Here is an 18,506-nt window from a genome sequence, read left to right on the forward strand (position 1 = left end):
AATGTTGTATGATCCACCCAAATAAGACTATTATTCTTTCACGGACATGCTGTGTACTTTCCCTCCTGTTTCTTTCCTTATTGTCTTGCATCCTGCAGAATGCCTTTCTCTATCCTCCACCTTTTCCCACCCAAAGGTTCAGTTTAATTGCCACAAAGTCCATGGAAACTTCTTGATTCTCCACTAGTGAGAAGTGGTCTCTTCCATCCTCACACCCCTGTAACTTTCATGCTCCTCCTTGAAGAGCCATCCCATATGGTCCTGGAGGTTGTGCACCATCCAACTGTAAGGTACCTTTCACTTACTGTCTCTGTCAGTCTATTCAAATGGCTCCCTGGGAGGTATGCCATTCCCAAACTTTGCAGTTGCGTGTGGCATCCCAGTGTTCTGGCACACCGTGTTCAAACATTTATCTGGTTGTTTGTATTCTTTCTTTCTCTGTCTCCACCAGGTTGATAGCTGCCTAAAGAGAGGACTCTGAGCTCATGCATCGCCTAAAGCCCTATTATTCTCACATGTACTTGCTGCTTGGTAGCTCTTGGTTGGATGTTTATCTGTTCACCTCTTTTGTTTTTGTCTGTGGATGGAGGAACTAATTGAAAATACTTTATTTGAAAAGTGGTGCAAAAGCAGTAGAGAAAATAACAGTTTCCTAAGTTAATGTTGGTAATAGTTGTCTTAGTCTGTTTGGGCTGTTATAACAAAATACCGCAGACTGGGTGGCTCATAAGCAACAGAAATGTATCTCTCATGCTTCTGGAGGCTGGGAGTCCAAGATCATGGCACCTGCGTGGTCAGGTTCTGGTGGGGCCTGCTCGCTGTCTGCAGACTGCTGACTTCTCGCCATGCCCTCACATGGGGGGAGAGGAAGGGCTCTCTCTCTGGAGCCCCTTTTATAAAGGCACAAATCCCTTTCAGGAGGACTCTGCCCTCACAACCTAAACATCTCCTGAAGGCCCCACCTCCTGATACCATCACCTTAGGGGTTAGGATTCAGTATATTAACGGGGGTGGCGGGGTACAAACATACAGACCATACCAATAGTTAACATATGTTGAAATCTTACCACACCAGGAAATTTACTAAGCACTTTGTATATGTCATTTAATTCTCACAATTATCCCATGTAACATTGCTTACTTGCCATTATTGTTCCTGTTTTAAGATGAAAAAATTGAAGCCTAGAGAGATGAAGTGACTTGCTTATAGTCACTCAGTAATTCAGCCAGGCTTCCAACCCAGACCTTCTGGAGCGGAGCCCCAACTCGGTACAATTGATGCGCAGTGTGCCATCGACTGTTTTTATCTTATGGTGAGGTTAACAGTGACACAGAAGGGGCGTGGCTTTCTTTTTCTGTCCCACAAGTGTTTGTTGAGCACCCGTGATGTGCGAGCCTCTCTGCTGGGCACTGGGGATGGAGATGAATAGAGGGTTCCTGTCCTCGGGGGCCTCACAGGGGAGACAGGGAGTCAGGTGTTTGAATATGTATCACAATGCCATGCTGTAAATGTTAGATTCACTTTTCATCTGAGATGCTGAGTTGGCAGGAAAAGGGACAAGGACGGGCGCAAAGAAGATTTCCAGGAGGAGATGACTTCAAAAGGGAATTTTGAAGGGTGGATGGGAACTCACGGGACCTCCAAGTAGGGGGAGAGTAGTCCATGGAGAGGGAACAGCACAAGCAAAGATGCAGACATGTGGAAAGCATGATGTGTTGGAGCAAATATAAGTAGCTTGATCTGTTTGGTATTGTCACTCCACACCATCGTACCATCCCTCCACTGTAGATAAAAATGCAAGCTGGTAATTATGCAGGCTTACCTTTATCCATTCTCGATACGTGAGACTCCATTGTGGCTCCTGTGAGGAAGGTGGTTGTGCCAACAAGATATACGGACCCTCTGTGACTTTGACTCAGTGCCTCTGCCTTAGCCTTCAGGCAGATCACTGGCCAATAAACAAATACCGTCACCTCCTCACACCACCAATCATCACGCAGGCCTACTGGCAGCTTCCTAGAGCGAAGCTTCTTATAGGGCAGACATGCCCCTTCCCCCGGGTGTAGGTGGTTTAATGGGAGCATTTGCAGTGTTCAGCCAGTGGGTCCCCTGGAGAAGTTGTGCCGTGCTGATTGCTTCTTCGATTCATTTATTCAGTTTATCAGCCTTGAGCACCTGTTATGTTTCTGGCAGGTTAGCCTTGGATGATAACTTCCTTCATTTTTAGACTCATCCATCCAGCTCCACCTGGCTTTGCCACCCTCACCCTAAGCTTGGTACACCCAGTCCCAAACCCATCTTCTTTCTCCAGTATGCCTTCTTGTATCTCCCATCCGGGAGACATCACCACCAACCCAGGAACCCCAGTGTAATCCTCTGCTGCTTCCTCTCATTTCCCCCATACCTAAGATCTCTTCTGAAATCCCTTTGGATTCATTCTCCTTGTTGCTCCTCCTCAGACACTGTCTTAAATAGATTCTCTTTTCACATTCTGGTCTAATCTCCTAAATGATGTGTCCACCTTTATTCCCCTTATCTGTCCGCTCTCCATCACCCACCATCCATTCAATTCGCTTATTGAACTCCTACTATCTTCCAGGCACTAGGCTAGATCCTGGGGCTATCCATCTGAATATAGCTGGCATGACCCTTGACCTCCCTGAGCTCACAGTCAAGTGGGGATGGGGACAAGTAAACAGGCAATCACAACCTGAAGATGGGTGCATGGTGCTGAGATATTGTCTGTTAGGAAGGGCCCCTGACCTAGTCATGGGCCGTCAGGAAAGGACTAGGAGCAAATGGTGGTGGCCCTGAGAACTGAAGTCTGGGTAAGAGAGAACCACGTGCTGAATGGGAAGTGTGAAGGGAGAGGGAGGAAGAAGGAGAGGGCAAGACCGTGAGATTCACGAGAGCAGGGATGGTGTGTCTTCCTCACCACTGTGTCCCCAGCATCCTGCTCTTCCCCTGGCAGGTAGTAGGTGTTCAATAAATATTTGTCAAATGAGCATGTCCAAGATGGTTTTCTGCAGAGCAAACTGAATATGCAAAGGCCCAGGTAGAGAGAGCATGGCGCATGAGAGATGTGTGTCTAGAACTTAGGACAGGGCTGGGGAGCGACAGCACAGGAGGCTGAGAGCTCAGAGCCAGGTCATATTGGTCCCCCATGTCTCCCTGATGAAGTCCAGACTGTTTAGCTGGGCGTTCATTGCTCTGCTTCCTGTGTGCTCTCATCTCTCTCCTCCTCTGCTCTAACCTTAGAGACCCTGCTAACCACTTCCTCCCCCCACCACACTCTCAACACACTCTGGGCTTGGGCCACAGTCCCTTATGATTCTCCCTGGATTGGGTCCCCTCTCCCTTTGATTGCAGTCAAAGTCGTCTTTATCCTATAGGGCACTGCTGCCCGAACTTGTCCACATCCCTGTGACTCATCAGAATTAGCCCTTCTTTTTCTTTACTCCCATGGAACTTTGTGTCCTGTTGTCATCATGACACTGTCATGTTCCCCTTCAGGTGTATGTTTGATTGTGGATCGCCTCTCTAAATCGTACGAGCTCCTTGAGGTCAGAGGGACCAAGTCATTTTCTTCTTTAGATTTCCCAGAGGTGCTGAATCGTAGTATTACAATGTATGTTGGTATTTTTACTAGCACAATAGTATTTATGATAGCACTTCTTCTGGATTGAACTATTGCTTTGTGCCTGGCAGTCCCTCAGAAGGGCATATCTGCTATTTATTATTATCCCAGCTGTGTTTATTATTGACATGCGTTATACATCGCACATATTATCTCATCCACTCGACACAGCAGCCTGGGGAGGAGATTTCCTCACTGTTTTGGGGAGTGAAGCAACAGCAGTGCAGAGGTGTGGCGGTTCGCTTGAATGGTGTCACCAACGACTCTACCCTGTCTGGTCCTCAGTTGTCACCTCTGAGATGCCGAGTTTGGGGGATAGGTCTTCCTTCTCTCCTTTTCTGCTCTGACATCCTCACCAGTCAGCACTGGTTTAATAACAGGCCTGATTTACTTTCACAAGGGCTGTTAGAAACTGGCCGCACGTGGCGAATGGATAAGAGCGCTTTTGCGGCTGGAATTCAAAGGCCTGCCTTCTCCTCCTGACCCTCGTGCTTCTCCTTCCCGCAGGCGGAACCCTCTGCACTTCCACCTCATCGCCGACTCCATCGCGGAGCAGATCCTGGCGACGCTCTTCCAGACCTGGATGGTGCCCGCCGTGCGTGTGGACTTCTACAACGCAGATGAGCTCAAGGTACAGGCGGGAGGGAGGGGCGCCTCCCAGGTCCCTCAAGATGGAAGCTCTTCTTGTTCATGGTTTGGTAGACTGCAGCCTTGGCAGCCATCTCAGCTCCCAAGTGGAAATGCCCAGGGTGTGACTGAGGTGGTTTGCCGCCTGAATCTGATTTTGTCATCAAGAGCAGTCAAGCGACCACTCCTTTAGCACAGTAATGCATGTTGGTCTGTGCAGCTCTGGCCACCAAGGCTTTTCTGTAGAAGCTGGAGGCCATTAGCTTCCTATGTATCTGAAAGAGGTTTGTGGTACTGCTATCTAGAGAATTCCGTCACCCAGTGAAATTTGAGTTCATGTTTTGTCATTCGCTCGTCGTAAGACACAGAGGAAATACCTATACCTTTACTGGGTTTCTTTTCTCATCAGTAGAAAAGGGATTGTAATACTAACCTCATGGGGTAATTAAGAGGCTGAAATTGGAGCATGTATGTGAATGTGCTTTCAAAGACTGTGCTGAATAAATATTAAGGATTACGATGTACTGGAGAGTTTCAACCAAATGAGACTGATTTGGTGATGTCACTCCCTTGCTTAAAATCCTTCTGCAGCGCCACTTGGCCTGCATCAAGATTGAGATTCACAGTCTGATTAAGAAGTCCTGCATATTCTCGCTCTTGATTCTTCTTCCAGTCTCATCTGTTGTCATTCCTGCAAATCCACCCTCTCACTTAGCTCTAGGAAAGTGCCTCTGGTTCTCTCTGCCCTCTCTCCTATATTTGAGCATTTGCGTATGCGATTCCTTCTATCTGACGTGCCCTTCTGCTTACCTTGTCACAAGTTTGCTCATCCTTCAGAACTCAGCTGCACTGCCACCTCCTCTGACAGCCTTCCCTGACTTCTCGAGGAAGGAGGAAGACATTTTTTATTCACTTGCCTGTCTACTACTTTAGTATAGAACCTTCTTAATGGGGACGGGGGTCGCATCCTAGTCTTTACTGTATTTCTGGTGCATCATTGGTACCCTGGAATGCTTGTGGATCTAACAAATTGCTGTTATTAGAGGAACATGTAACTTTGCAGTTACACGTTGATGCTGTTTGCAGTCACCTTGGGAAGAACTAAACACCTAGGTGAGGCTGATTCTAGCAAATTGCTTGTTCCCAACCTCATAAAGCCATTAGCTTTTCATTTTAGAGCCATAACATGTTAAATAGATCACAGACATGCTGGCTGGAGTTTCTGATTTGTCCCATATTTCAGGCTCTGAGGTTGATGGAGATGTTCAGAATTTAGCGTTTGGGGATGTTGTGGTAATTTGTGTGCCATTTGAATCTCTTCTGAGCTAAAATTGATTAACACTCTTAAAAAGGGAAAAACAAAATTTAGCAAATTGCTGTGCTAATTAAGGTGAAAGCAAGCCACTCTGTCTCCCAGGGTCTCAGCGCCAACGCCGTGGGGAAAAGCAGTGGTGGGGAAGGGCAGCATCTGGCGCAGAAGGAAGCTTCTGCTACCTCCTTCATCATCCTCCTTTCTTTTGGCAGCCGTGTGCTGTGTCCCTGGCGAGCCCATGCCCTCTGCTTTTTAAGAGAAGTCAAAGTGGTTGCACAAACCCCAAGTTCATATCCTGGCTTGCCACTGGAGAAACTATCGGATTTGGGTTGTGAGCCTTGGCTCTCTCAGGTGTCAGATGTGGGACAGTGCCAGCCACCAAGGCAGGGATCAAATAAGATAACTCCCGGGAAGGCCTGGCCCTGCCTGAAATGCATCAGTCTTGGAAATACCCCATTCCCTTTGCAGCCAAGGCAGCATGGTATTACAGTGCTCCTGAGTGCATGGCCTGTTACGAAGTCCATGGCTTGTTACGAAGTCCATGGAGAGGTGGGAGGTTGAAGGAGTAAGGCACTAGGGGCTATAATCTACTCCTTGAACCCCAGGGCCTCCGTGAGGTCTTGGAGGAAATAGGGGTGGGAGGGAGAAAGGCTGATACTGACTCTCGTGCCCACTGGAAACCAGTCGACCTGCTGCACATGATTTTCCATACTGGATTTTTATCCATTTGAATTGAAGATGCATGGCTTAAAAATAAAAAGAATTTTAAAAAGTACAATTTGATATGTTCTAAAACATACTATCTCCAGAGTCCTGTCCTCTACCCTCTATACCATGCCCTACAGCTATATTTTATTTCCCTACCAATTAAATACCTATCTCCCACAGTCCTGGACCCCATGAGGCTGTTGTCAGAATCCAGTGAGGACAATGAGTATGAAAGCATTTTGTCAAACATAAGTTTTCCATAATAATAATGATAACAGTACTAATAATTTATACATAGTCTCACTCAACAAACCACAGACCATGATCTGCCCATTCCTCCCAACCTGAGCCTCTCCTGCCTCATAGCATCGCTGTCTATCTACTTAGTTGCTCTTCCGGAACCAAGAGTTCGCCTTTGATAGGTCCCTTTCCCTACTGTGTCTCTAACCGTTCCACATCCTAGCTTGTCTCCATTTCCACTGCCAGCATCCTAGTCTAAGCATTTGTGATCTTTCCCCAGCACAACAGCAGCTTTTTTCCAGATTAGTCTCTTCTCTTCTGCTCTGCTCACTTCTCCTCGCCCAAATCTATTCTTCATCAGTAGCATGAGTCACCATTCCCAAAAGCGAGCCCAACCATGCCATCCCCTTTCCTCTGCATAAAACCTTCAGTGATTTCCCCAGGCTCTTAAGATAGAGACCACAGTCCTTAAGTGAGTCACATTTCCCTGCACAGTCTGGCTCCTGCCTCCTTCCAAGTTCATCTTGCGCCACCAGCAGCACCATTGCCCACTCCCTCCGTCTCGTGTTTGCTCTGCTCCTTCTCTCCCACCAGGGGGCCTTTGCACAGGTTGTTTCTTCTATCTGTTAGACTCTGTACCCCAGCCTGCCTTCTCTTCCCCCACTGCTAATTAATTCCAAGTTCTTTGGCATAAGCTACATTTACTCAGGGAAACTTTCCCTGCCTTCCTCGTCTCCTAGGGTTCCTTTGTTATATGTTCTCATAGGATCGCATATGTTTCTTCAGGACACTCATTGCAGAGTATACTCTTTTATGCCTTTGTGGGGTGTGCCGGTAAATGTCTGTCTCGCCCCTAGACAGTAGGCTCCAAAAGGGCCGGGATCATGTCTGGGTTTCATCACCCCTTTACCCCTAAAGCCTGGTGTGATGCTTGGCCTATGAGATTGTTTGCTAAGTGAATGATACACGGTAAACTCAGACCTGGGTCTCTAAGAATAATGAAGCCATTAGGAACGGGGTTATCTATCACTCTTAGGGCTCACCACCTTCCTGAAGCCTGTTGTGCCTCAGGGCATGGGTCAGCAGCCAGGTATTTGTCTACCGGTGACCCTGCGGTGGCCTAAATAAGGCAGCTCCATCTGTACCTGCCCATGTAACGTCCCCAGAGCAGCCCTGGGACAGGTGAGTGTCTTTCCATGGCAGGTACACAAGGAAGAGAACACATTAAAATGCCATCCATTAGCTGACATTAGAGAAGGAGGAAGATCAGGAGAGAATGGGCCCATGCTGTGTTCTGCAGCTGTGATCAGGCAGCACGTCAGACGGTACCCTCCGCAGACACACACACGGCTGCCTCCCCTGATGCCACTCGGAGAAGCCACTTGGTACGGCTGTTGGAAATGGCATTTCTCAGAAATATTCCTGCGGGCCCATTATTCTATCTCTTAGGCTGGAGAATGGAGTCATAGGAAAAGGAAGTTGATGAGGGATGGGAGCATGATTAAAAACGAACTGTGGGAAATTCCTGGTGCACTGGTACGCTTCTCCCATAATGACCAATTAGTGTGGATTTGCAAATGCTGATCGCTCAGCCTGCTTGTGTCTGTGGCCTGTAAAATGCTCCTGGGTCTGCTGATGTTTACACGGCTCATTCATTTCCGGCCTCTGAGTCCCCGTATCAACAGGCGACCAGGACCGACTGCGTCTTTGTGCTCCGAACTCCACTCAAGATGTGCAGCGTGGGGGGACGACACGTGCTGTCACTCACTTCTCACAACAGCCCTGTGGGGTGGAGAGGGGACTTTTATTATCTCCATCTCACAGATAATTTATAAATGGAAGCACAGAATTGAAGAGTATTTGCCTAAGATCAGGCAGGTAATAAATGCCAAGGCCGATATTTGACTTTTCCCTTTCCAGATGAAATGAGATGAGATATGGGATCGTACGATTCAGGAGACACGAACGGGGAACAGATCTGAAGGAAAAGAGGGAGAACAGACTGTAACCACAGGGGAGTGACGTTGCCGCTGTTGAGTTGCACTTGAACCCCAAATTCCTGTCTTCAGTGACTTTGGATCCTCTGGGCTGTGGTGTAACATCAGTTGTTTATGGAACACTTACTTTGTTTCTCCTGTTTTATGTGGTTCTCATAGAGGTGCTCACAACTCTGTGGAGCAGGTGGTTGTTATCTCATTATACAGATAAGGAAACCGAGCTTAGGAGGTTAAATAACTAACCCCAAATCACATGCATAGCTAGGACACGGCAGCACCAGGAGTAAAACCCAGAGCTATCTGATGCCACAATCCATGCTCTTTCTCCTATGTTATATTTTCTTCTCTGTGGCCTGTTTTTTGGGGTTTTTTTTTGAAGATTAGCCCTGAGCTAACTACTGCCTAATCCTCCTCTTTTTGCTGACGAAGATTAGCCCTGAGCTAACATCTGCTGCCAATCCTCCTCTTTTTGCTGAGGAAGACTGGCCCTGAGCTAACATCCATGCCCATCTTCCTCTACTTTATATGTGGGACACCTACCACAGCTTGGCTTGCCAAGTGGTGCCATGTCCGCACCTGGGATCCGAACCGGCGAACCCCGGGCCGCCGAAGCAGAACATGTAAACTTAACTGCTGCACCACTGGGCTGGCCCCTGTGGCCTGTTTTTAAGCTAAGATACTATAATTGCTTCTAGACAAGGGTCCTCTAAGCTCTCAGTGGTGGTCTTTTTCTGGTTGTTCGTGAAGAACAAATGTGTTAAGCATGGCCCCTCCATTTAAAGGCCTACTGGGAGTGGAGCTTCCTGCTGGGGATAAAAGAGTACCACACTAACGATGCTGCTGAGCTTTGGGACGGCCCCATCAGTCTCACCCAAGGATCATTTTCTAAACTAAATAGTCATTACTCTGGACAGTTTGCCTTCAATCAGCGATACCTATCTTGCTAGATTTCAGACGAGACCTTGCATGTCTGCCAGCCTCTGATCTTGTCCCAGTTGGCCCAGAAAGTCGCCTTCCTGCCACACTGGGGTGAGGATGCTCCGAGCTCGTGAAGGGAAGCTGCTGGGGGCAGGAGCTGTTTCATGATTCACCTGTCTAGCTGGGAGCCCTAATTTATCTCCTTTTCTCTTAGACCCGATGCCTGCTCATTACCAACATCAGAAAGATCATGAAGCAGGATTCAAGACTATGGTTACAGAAAATATTGATGGTTGACTCTCAAAATTGGCTCCCTACTCGTTCTCAGTTGCCTTTGTACTGGTCCCTGTGGAGTATTGCAGAGGTTCTCTTTAGATAACAGCGATCTTTCAACACCTAGCTGTCCTTTGGGAGACAGCTCGGGGGATGGATAAACTGCTGCCTTCCCTCTCTGTTTCCTGGGAAGATATGCTTCCCGAATGATAGACATTTTCAGCTAGGAGGGACTGATGGTAACGTGAAATCATAGGGTCTCAGGGTTAGAAGGAAGCCAGTACTCAGAGCCTTTTTAGGAGAAATGAGGCCCAGGGAGGTTAAGCAACTTGCCCAAGAGCTCACATATGAATCTTTTCAACCTGGTCCTCTTCCCAAAATTGGGTGTGTGTGTTATGATTGCCGGGCCTAGGATATAGTTCAGAGAGACCACACTTGGTGAATACCCCACCTCATGGGGTGGAGCAGTTCTAGTTAAACTTCGCCTGCAGCAGAAAGATGGAAGACAAAGGATATGTCTCATGGAGCGCATGATCTTCCCTAAGGTGCCCTGTGGAAGAAGTAAGTTATGCGTGACCTTCAGAATTTCCTTGTCCAGGTTCACTATGATATGGTAATACTGAGAGTGATACATAGAGCTTAATTGTCTTTCGAAATTGGTAGCTCGAGCTCCCCTTTATTGGTGAAGATTAAATCCAATTAAATGAAGTTCAGAATGAAAAGCCCAGTGCTTGGCACATAGTAGGCACTTTATTTTCTTTCCTTCCCTTTCCATATAATTGTAGATGGATGTGATTAACCTCTTTAATCTTCTCCGTTCCAAATCTCCCATGTCAACACAACTTCTCTTTTCTACAACAGAGAAACAGATGACTGTTGACCTCTCATCAGAGGGTATGCATTTTGAGTTGTTTTTCTGGAATAGTTTATGGATGTTTGCTCTTGTTCTTTCTCTCCTTTTGGGTCTCAGGTTATGCAGGAAGGCTGGCTGAGGTTAAATATTATGCCCAGATCTGGAAAAGTTGCCATCCTCCCTTTTTTTTTTTATCCCTTTTATTGGTCGTTCCATTCTCCATGTGGTTTGTGAATATGAAGGCTGATTCTGTAAGGCCAGCAGTGCACCCCTGGCATTTGTGATGGGCTTTTTTCCTTCATATGTTGAGGGCAAGATCACAGATGGGACATGGATAAGTGAAATGCGTTTGAAAACATACCTTTCTGTATTTTGAAGACTGATCTTTGGCTTTTAACTATTAGACAGGGAAAATTGTAGACAACCAATAGAAATTGTAATCTGCCTTAGAAAAGAATCTTTCTATGTCAGTTGTACAGTTCCCTTTACACAGGCAAATGTTTCTTTGTGTAACAGAGTATCCTAGTGAATGGGCCCTGTCCCCTTTTGAGAATCATAAAATCTTAATTAGGAAGGAACTTAGTATTCACCTAGCATACCTTCCACTTTCTTCTATAATATTCTATGTAAATGGTCATTAATCTTCTGCTTTTGAATACTTCTGGAGATAAGAGATCATTACGCCCCAAAGGAGCTTGTTCCATATTTAGAAATTCTATTAGAAATATTCACCTTGTTCTGTAATGAAGTCTTCATCTTTTTGATTCCCCCCTTGGTCCTGAGTATTAATAAAGACCAAATGCAAGTATATGTGTCATTGTCTGTTAACTCATCTGTCTTCCCCACCAGATAATGAGAACCAGGAGGGCAAGCCCTGTAACTTTTATCTCTATACCCACCTCTTAGGACAAAACTTTGCCGATAATGGCCTCCAACCAATGCATGGGTTCCATACTTTGGGACTGTAGAGTGTGTCAATCACTTGTTTGAAGACCTGGCATGTCTGCTGAGTCTTCTCATCGTTCCCATTCCTTCAACTATATCTCAAATAGCAGTGCTCAAAACCTAGTTGACACTTATATATATCTTCTGATGTATTTGTGTAGTAAATGGTTTCCAAGTTGCTGCCTTTCTTGAGTGTGCTCGCTTTTGTCTCTGTCTCATGTACCTACCGTTATCTGTGGTTCTTCAAAGTACAGCAGTTATTCCTCACCTGCGCATGTGACTTGCCCCACCAGGAGCTGTAATTGGTCTCGGCTCAGAGATTAAATTCATTTAAAGCAATTAAGTGTCCCTGGACCCACCTTTTCCCCATCCTGAGTATTGATTCCTTCCCATTTTCATTGCTGTGGTCTTCTTCATTCCCCTGGATAAAGAAGGTAATGCTTTCATGTACCTTATTTAATTGCGTCTTCTCAAAAATCCTGTGCTAGAGAAACAACGTTTTCTTTTGTCAATGAGGAATTTACCAAAGGAATTAGCAGAATGCTGCTAATCAGAGAATTTATGCTGAAATCTAGTTCTTCTGGCCTTCAGGGCAGTGCTGTATTGAAATCTCAGCTACCCAGAACTTGAGTTAGAAAAACACCAAACTTCCGTGATTCAAGAGTGTGGTTATAATGATGTATTTTGGAATATATGGACCTAAAAAGAAAAGAAAAGGGAAAGACAGACCAGAGGTATTTGATGGATAGTGAGAAAGTGATGGGCAGAGTGAAATGGAAATTATGATAAGGTAAGGAAATTTTTGCTGTGAGAACAGGAGTCTTTGGCCAAATATTTTGAAAGGATAAAAGGATGGATTTGGGGAGTGAAATGTTAGAGCTTCAGTGTCTCAGGTGACATATGTTATTTGGCATGTTATCCTGGGATGGAGTGACTGAGCTGGTGTGGTACAAAGTTCATGAAAATCGGGGGCTTCAGGCTCTTAAGGGTAAGGTGTTGGATGGTCCATTCATAGGATGATGAAATCCAAGAAAAATTGTCAAGAACTGAAAAAAATTCTATGCATGCAGATCAAAAGGGGCCCCTACAATCCAGGCAAAATCAGCAATAAGTTGCCCACATCAAAGTACCCCCTAGAAAAATATTTGAATTATAAGGATTAAAAAAAAATCCTTCCTTTAAGAATAGTAATAACTCTCATTAATAAGAATTGATTTTGTGCCAGCACAATAACGTTACATGCATAATCTTATTTGATCCCCACAATAAGCCTTGAGGCGAGTGTAATTATTTTCATCCGTTTCCAGGTGAGGAAATGGAGGCTTATAAAAGAGACTTGTTGAAATTACTCAGCATTGTGGAACCAAAATGTAAATCTGGGAAGTCTGTCTCTTGAGTGGTGCTGTCCAATAGAAATATGAATCATATGTGTAATTTTAAATTTTCTAGTAGCCACATTTAGATAAGCAAAATGAAACAAGTGAAATGAATTTTAGTTATATATTTTATTTAATCCAATAGCTCTACAATATTATCATTCCAACATATCTGTACTTTTAAAAGTACTAGTGAGATATTTTACATACGTTTTTTCATACTAAGTCTTCAAAATCCGATATATATTTTCCAGATCTCCATTCAGACATGCTGTGTTTTAGATACTCAACGGCCACATGTGGTTTGGTGGTGATGGATGAGGAGTAAAGCTTGATTTTTAAGGCTACACTGTAATGCAAAAGGCAAGGGGTAGAGAGGAACATATTATGTTTGAAGAATAAAAAAATTCTACCTCAGCTTGTTCGCTATAATAATAAATGTCCTAATAAAATATCTACAGAGTTTTGAGCAGAAAAGATGGAGACCCAGGAATACCAGCCAAGTTCTCTCATGTTTAAAGGCAACAGAAAAAAATGAAACGCTATGCAAGAGCTCACAAAACATAGACCAGTGTATACTTCTTGAAGATTCTGTTATGTCATCTGCCAGCCAACCAAAAAAGTACTCAAAATGAATATTCAAGAATGAGGAAGTCTTGTTCCAAAGGGGCAAACAGTATGTACCGAAAGCAGTTACACATGGAATGATCTGTAAATAATTGTTTTAAGTCGGTTGCAAAGCTGAAGGCAGATGCCGAATGTTGCTCTTGAAAACAGATACAAATACCAGCTGATCACAGACGTTTTGAAACAGCTTGGGAAGTGTGGGTTGGGTTTAAAAGCTGCTAAGTTTCTTGTGTTTTGTGGGGTAACTCAGACGGTATTTTTTAACCCTTCACTCTGAAAAAAAAAAAAAAAGGGACGATGTTTCTGGAATGCTCAAAGGTGACCTCTGTTAAAGTTACAAATTGGAATAAAACTAAGTTGTTGGAGATGATTATTGCAAATGAAACAAAGTTGGTATGAAATAGGAAGCAGAGGGGCTGGCCCTGTGGCACAGTGGTTAAGTGTACATGTTCCACTTTGGTGGCCTGGGATTCACCCGTTCAGATCCCGGGTGCAGACATGGCACCGCTTGGCAAGCCATGCTGTGATAGGCGTCCCACATAGAAAGTGGAGGAAGATGGGCACGGATGTTAGCTCAGGGTCAGTCTTCCTCAGCAAAAAAGAGGAGAATTGGCAGCAGATGTTAGCTCAGGGCTAATCTTCCTCAAAAAAAAAAAAAAGAAGAAGCAAAGAAAATGAGAAAGAAGAAAGTAATTATGTTGGAACATTAGCTATCCATTTCCCAAAAAAATGAATCTCAACCCTCACTTGATACCATATACAAAAATTAACTTGAAATTTACACCTAAATTGAAGAGCTACAACTATAGAACTAATAGAAGAAAACAGAGGAGAAAATCTTAGTGACTTTAGGTTAGGCAAAGATTTCTCAAATAGGATACAAAAAGCACAAACTAAATATATATACACATAAAGTGGACTTCATCTAAACTGACAGTTTTTGTTCTTCCAAAGACATTCATAAGAAAATAAAATGACAAGCCACAAACTGGGAAGAAAATATTTGCAAAGCACATGTCTGATAACAGATTTGTATCTGAAATCTATGGAGAACTTTTATAACAATAACAAGACGACGAACAACCCAGGTTAGAAATGGGCAACATATTTTAAGAGACACATCATCCAAGAAGACATAAGGAGAGGCAGTAAATCCCTGAAAAATGCTCAACACCAGAAGTCATCAGGGAAATGCAAATTACCGTGGAATGCTACTTCACACCCTCTTCAATGGGTAAGATTTAAAAGGCTGACAATACAAAGTCTTGGTGAGAATGTGGAACCTCTGGAACTCTCACCCATTGCTGGTGGAAGTGTAAAATAGTACAACTAATTTGGAAAACAGGTTGTCACTTTCTAAAAAAGTTAAACATATATTGACAGTATGGCCCAGCAATTCCACTCCTAGGTATTCGTGGAAGAGAAATAAAATCATATGCACACACAAAAACATGTTTGCGAATGTTCATAGCAGCTTTATTTATGGAACTCAAATGTCCCTCAACTGGGGATTTGGTATACAATTGTGGTATATCCAGTCAATAGAATGTTACTCTGCAGTGAAAAAGAATGAACTGATGATACATGAACAATATGAATGAACCTCGCAAGTATTGTGCTAAGTAAAACAAGCCAGGCACAAAGACTGCATGTTGTATGATTCCATTTATAGGGAATTCTTGAAAGCAGGACGAAAGTTAGTAGGAGCCAGAGAGTGCTGTGGTGGAGGCTCCCTAAACAGGGCCATGAGGGAACTGTTGGGGGTGATGGAATTATTTTATAAAGTCATTGCTGTTGTGGTTACAGATTGTATGCGTTCACTGAGTTGTACATTTAAAAAAGGGGGTCATTGTAATGTATCTAAATTTTTTCTCAAAGCTGAAAAATATTTCTTAAAAATGCTATGAGAGAAGCAAAACCTTAACATCATTTATTTTAATAAATATAAATTCTTTAAACCCTTCTGTTATTGGACAAAGACTTGATGTTTTCTTAAATAGCAGTATCTTAACTATGTGCTTACTATCTTCAAGAAGGACACCTAAAATAATTTATAAAATTTAAAAATAAAATTTATATTAGGATATCTCAGACAGATGAAACAAATGTGTGGATATATTAACTTCAGACAAATTCAAACATAATAAATATACTTAATTAGATAATTTTGAATTGTCAAGTGTAATATCCATAAGAGGATATAATAGCCAAGTTATTTTCCAAGTAGAAGGCTTTCAAATATATAAAGCAAAATGATACAAATATAGGATATATTGAGAGTTTCAGCCACTAAAAAGGCAAATCATATAGTTAATGACAAAGACAGTTTTAAAAATATAATCAATATCAATAGATATCAAAGTTTGTATCCATAAAATGAAATAAAAATGGATCTTCAAGTATTCATGAAAAAAATTACATATATTGAGGGCACAAGAAAAATCTCATTAAATTTCAAACCATAAAAATAATATAGGCCTCACTCTTGCCACAGTGCAGTAAAACTGTGTATTAGAAATAAACTTTTAAATGGGAGGTTCAGAATACTTGGAAATTAGAGGAAGGTGGTGAATTTTCCTAAATGCTTATTTAATCCAAAAGGAAGTAAAAACTAAAATTATAGCCTATTTTGGAAACAGCAAAAGAGGAACATTTCACACTAAAGTTTATGGAATGTGCCCAAAGCTGTCACTGGAGAAATTTTAATAGCCCTCAATGCTTTCATTATTCAGAAACAAAGATGATGATAAATGAGTCTCACATTCTACTTGGTAATTTAAACAAGAACAATGGCGTAGACCTAAAGAAAGAAAAGGGAAATAATGCTAACAGCAGAAGTCTATGAAATAAGAAAAATAAAAAACAGAAAATTAAAATTTTGAAAGCTGTGTTCCATGTATAAGAAAATGGCACACCTCTGGCAAAGTTAATAATAAACAGTGGAGAAAATATTAATAAGCTAAACGATGAATAAGATGGTATACAACAATATACCTAGAAAAATGGTAATAAAGTAATAGTAATAACATTTATTTGGCACTTCTCATGTCCCAGATGCAGTTCTAAGCATTAAGTGTGGATTGTCTCATTTAATTCTCATAACAGCCCTTTAAAATTAGTGCTATTGTGATCCCACTTTGCAGATGAAGAACCTGAGACTAGGGGCAACAGGAATGGAGCCTTCAGCCTGGCCGTGGGTCCGGGTTTTAACCCTTACAACACTACGTAAACCCCGTGCTGATTTATGAAAGCTTTGAGGTGGAATTCTGTGTTTCCTTGAGATAATGCTTGTGTTTATTGCTGCCCGTGACCCTGAGGCACTCTCAGTTCTAGTTACTTTGAGTTCAGTTCTCCATTTGAGGTTTGTCAGCTCTGACAGACGGCTTGAGTTCAGACCACATGCCATTGTATGATACACCTTCTAGGTAGTAAGTCTTAAGCCTCCTTTCCCCATAAGCAGCCACTTTTTGCCATCAAGCTAAAGACTACTAGTGTTTCCTGGCTTTTCTCTTCTGTGTGCTGGAGTTTATTTCTAGATCACTTTTATGCTGAGAGCACAGGATTTGGGGTCCAGCTTTATGCAATTGTCTTCTCTCTGACTCCTTATTAAGCCAGATCACAGATGGACCTCATCTTCTCTTTCCTGTACCCCCACCCGCAGCAGTGAAAGCAGAAGTTCAAGGGCTGCTTCCCTGAGGGCAGCACTTCATTCAGGAATAACGTATAATCTAACTTTTTTTTAAGTCTGACTTCAAATACTTGCAGTTTTGCTTTTATGCCAACGTAAGTTATATATATATATATATATATTTATTCAGTCATGTGTCACTTAACAACAGGGATATGTTCTGAGAAATGTGTCCTTAGGCAGTTTCATGGTTGTATGAACATCGTAGAGTGTACTTACACAAACCTAGATGGTACAGCCTGCTACACACTTAGGCTGTACAGTATTCATCGAATGGGACCACCATTGTATATGCGGTCCGTTGTTGAGTAAAATGTTCTGTGGTGCATGGCTCTATATTATATGTATGATTTCATGTACATAATAATTATATGTATTCTATATGTATAATATACATTTTAATATATACCATATATTAGTATATATAATATGTAATATATAATATATATTGCATATAGTATTGTATATACATATATACAATATGTATATACATATATCACCAAGAGGGGTTTTGAGTTATCGTGTTCACCATTTGACCTGAACTAGAAGTCTTCCCTCCCCACTTCTCTCCCCATCGTTGTTTAGAGCTTAGTTTAGATCTCAAGGAAACTGTTCTTGATCCATCATTCTGTTAATGTTTGGATTCCCTTGCTATAGGTCATCGTGTGGTGCTCTACTTCCTTCTTCATAACACTTTGTGTGATTATTTGTTAAACAGCTTCCTTGTATACTTATTTGTTAAATACCTTCAACTTGGTTATGAGTCTGGCTCATCCACTACAATGTGCAGTCCACATGGATGGACCCCCTCTGTTCTTAACCACCCTATTCCTATTGTTAGCATAATGCTTCCACATAGTTGACTCTAAGTACATGTTTGAATGGAGAAGTCTTTTTTTTTTCAAGATTTTATTTTTTCCTTTTTCTCCCCAAAGCCCCCCGGTACATAGTTGTATATTCTTCATTGTGGGTCCTTCTAGTTGTGGCATGTGGGATGCCGCCTCAACGTGGTTTGGTGAGCAGTGCCATGTCCGTGCCCAGGATCTGAACCAACAAAACAGTGGGCTGCCTGCAGCGGAGCATGCGAACTTAACCACTGGGCCAGCCCCGAATGGAGAAGTCTTAATAAGGATGCTGAGACTTTTCCTCCACCCAGCAAGGAAGTGTCCCAGGAGCAGTTGCTTCTGTCTGTTGTGAATTTGAAAAGGAAAGAGATATCTTAAGTTCTAGGTATCTGTCTACCCTTGCTCAAGGAAGAATTTCCAACCTGTAGAGAAAGAATGGATTATGCAGCAAAAGACATT

General features: G+C 43.0%; 1 protein-coding gene across 11 annotated transcripts in view; it reads left to right on the top strand.

The window, feature by feature from the left end:
- Nucleotides 1-18,506, top strand: part of LARGE1 (LARGE xylosyl- and glucuronyltransferase 1) — a 539,997-nt gene that overhangs the window by 266,542 nt on the left and 254,949 nt on the right. For all 11 annotated transcript variants that reach the window (XM_070506993.1, XM_070506995.1, XM_044780870.2 and 8 more), the window contains one exon: nucleotides 4,146-4,269. In XM_070506993.1, the coding sequence (XP_070363094.1) occupies nucleotides 4,146-4,269 (124 nt within the window). The remainder of the gene's footprint in view (nucleotides 1-4,145; nucleotides 4,270-18,506) is intronic.

Source organism: Equus asinus, chromosome 4 (genome assembly GCF_041296235.1).
Source record: "Equus asinus isolate D_3611 breed Donkey chromosome 4, EquAss-T2T_v2, whole genome shotgun sequence".
In the NCBI taxonomy this organism is placed as follows: Eukaryota; Metazoa; Chordata; class Mammalia; order Perissodactyla; family Equidae; genus Equus; species Equus asinus.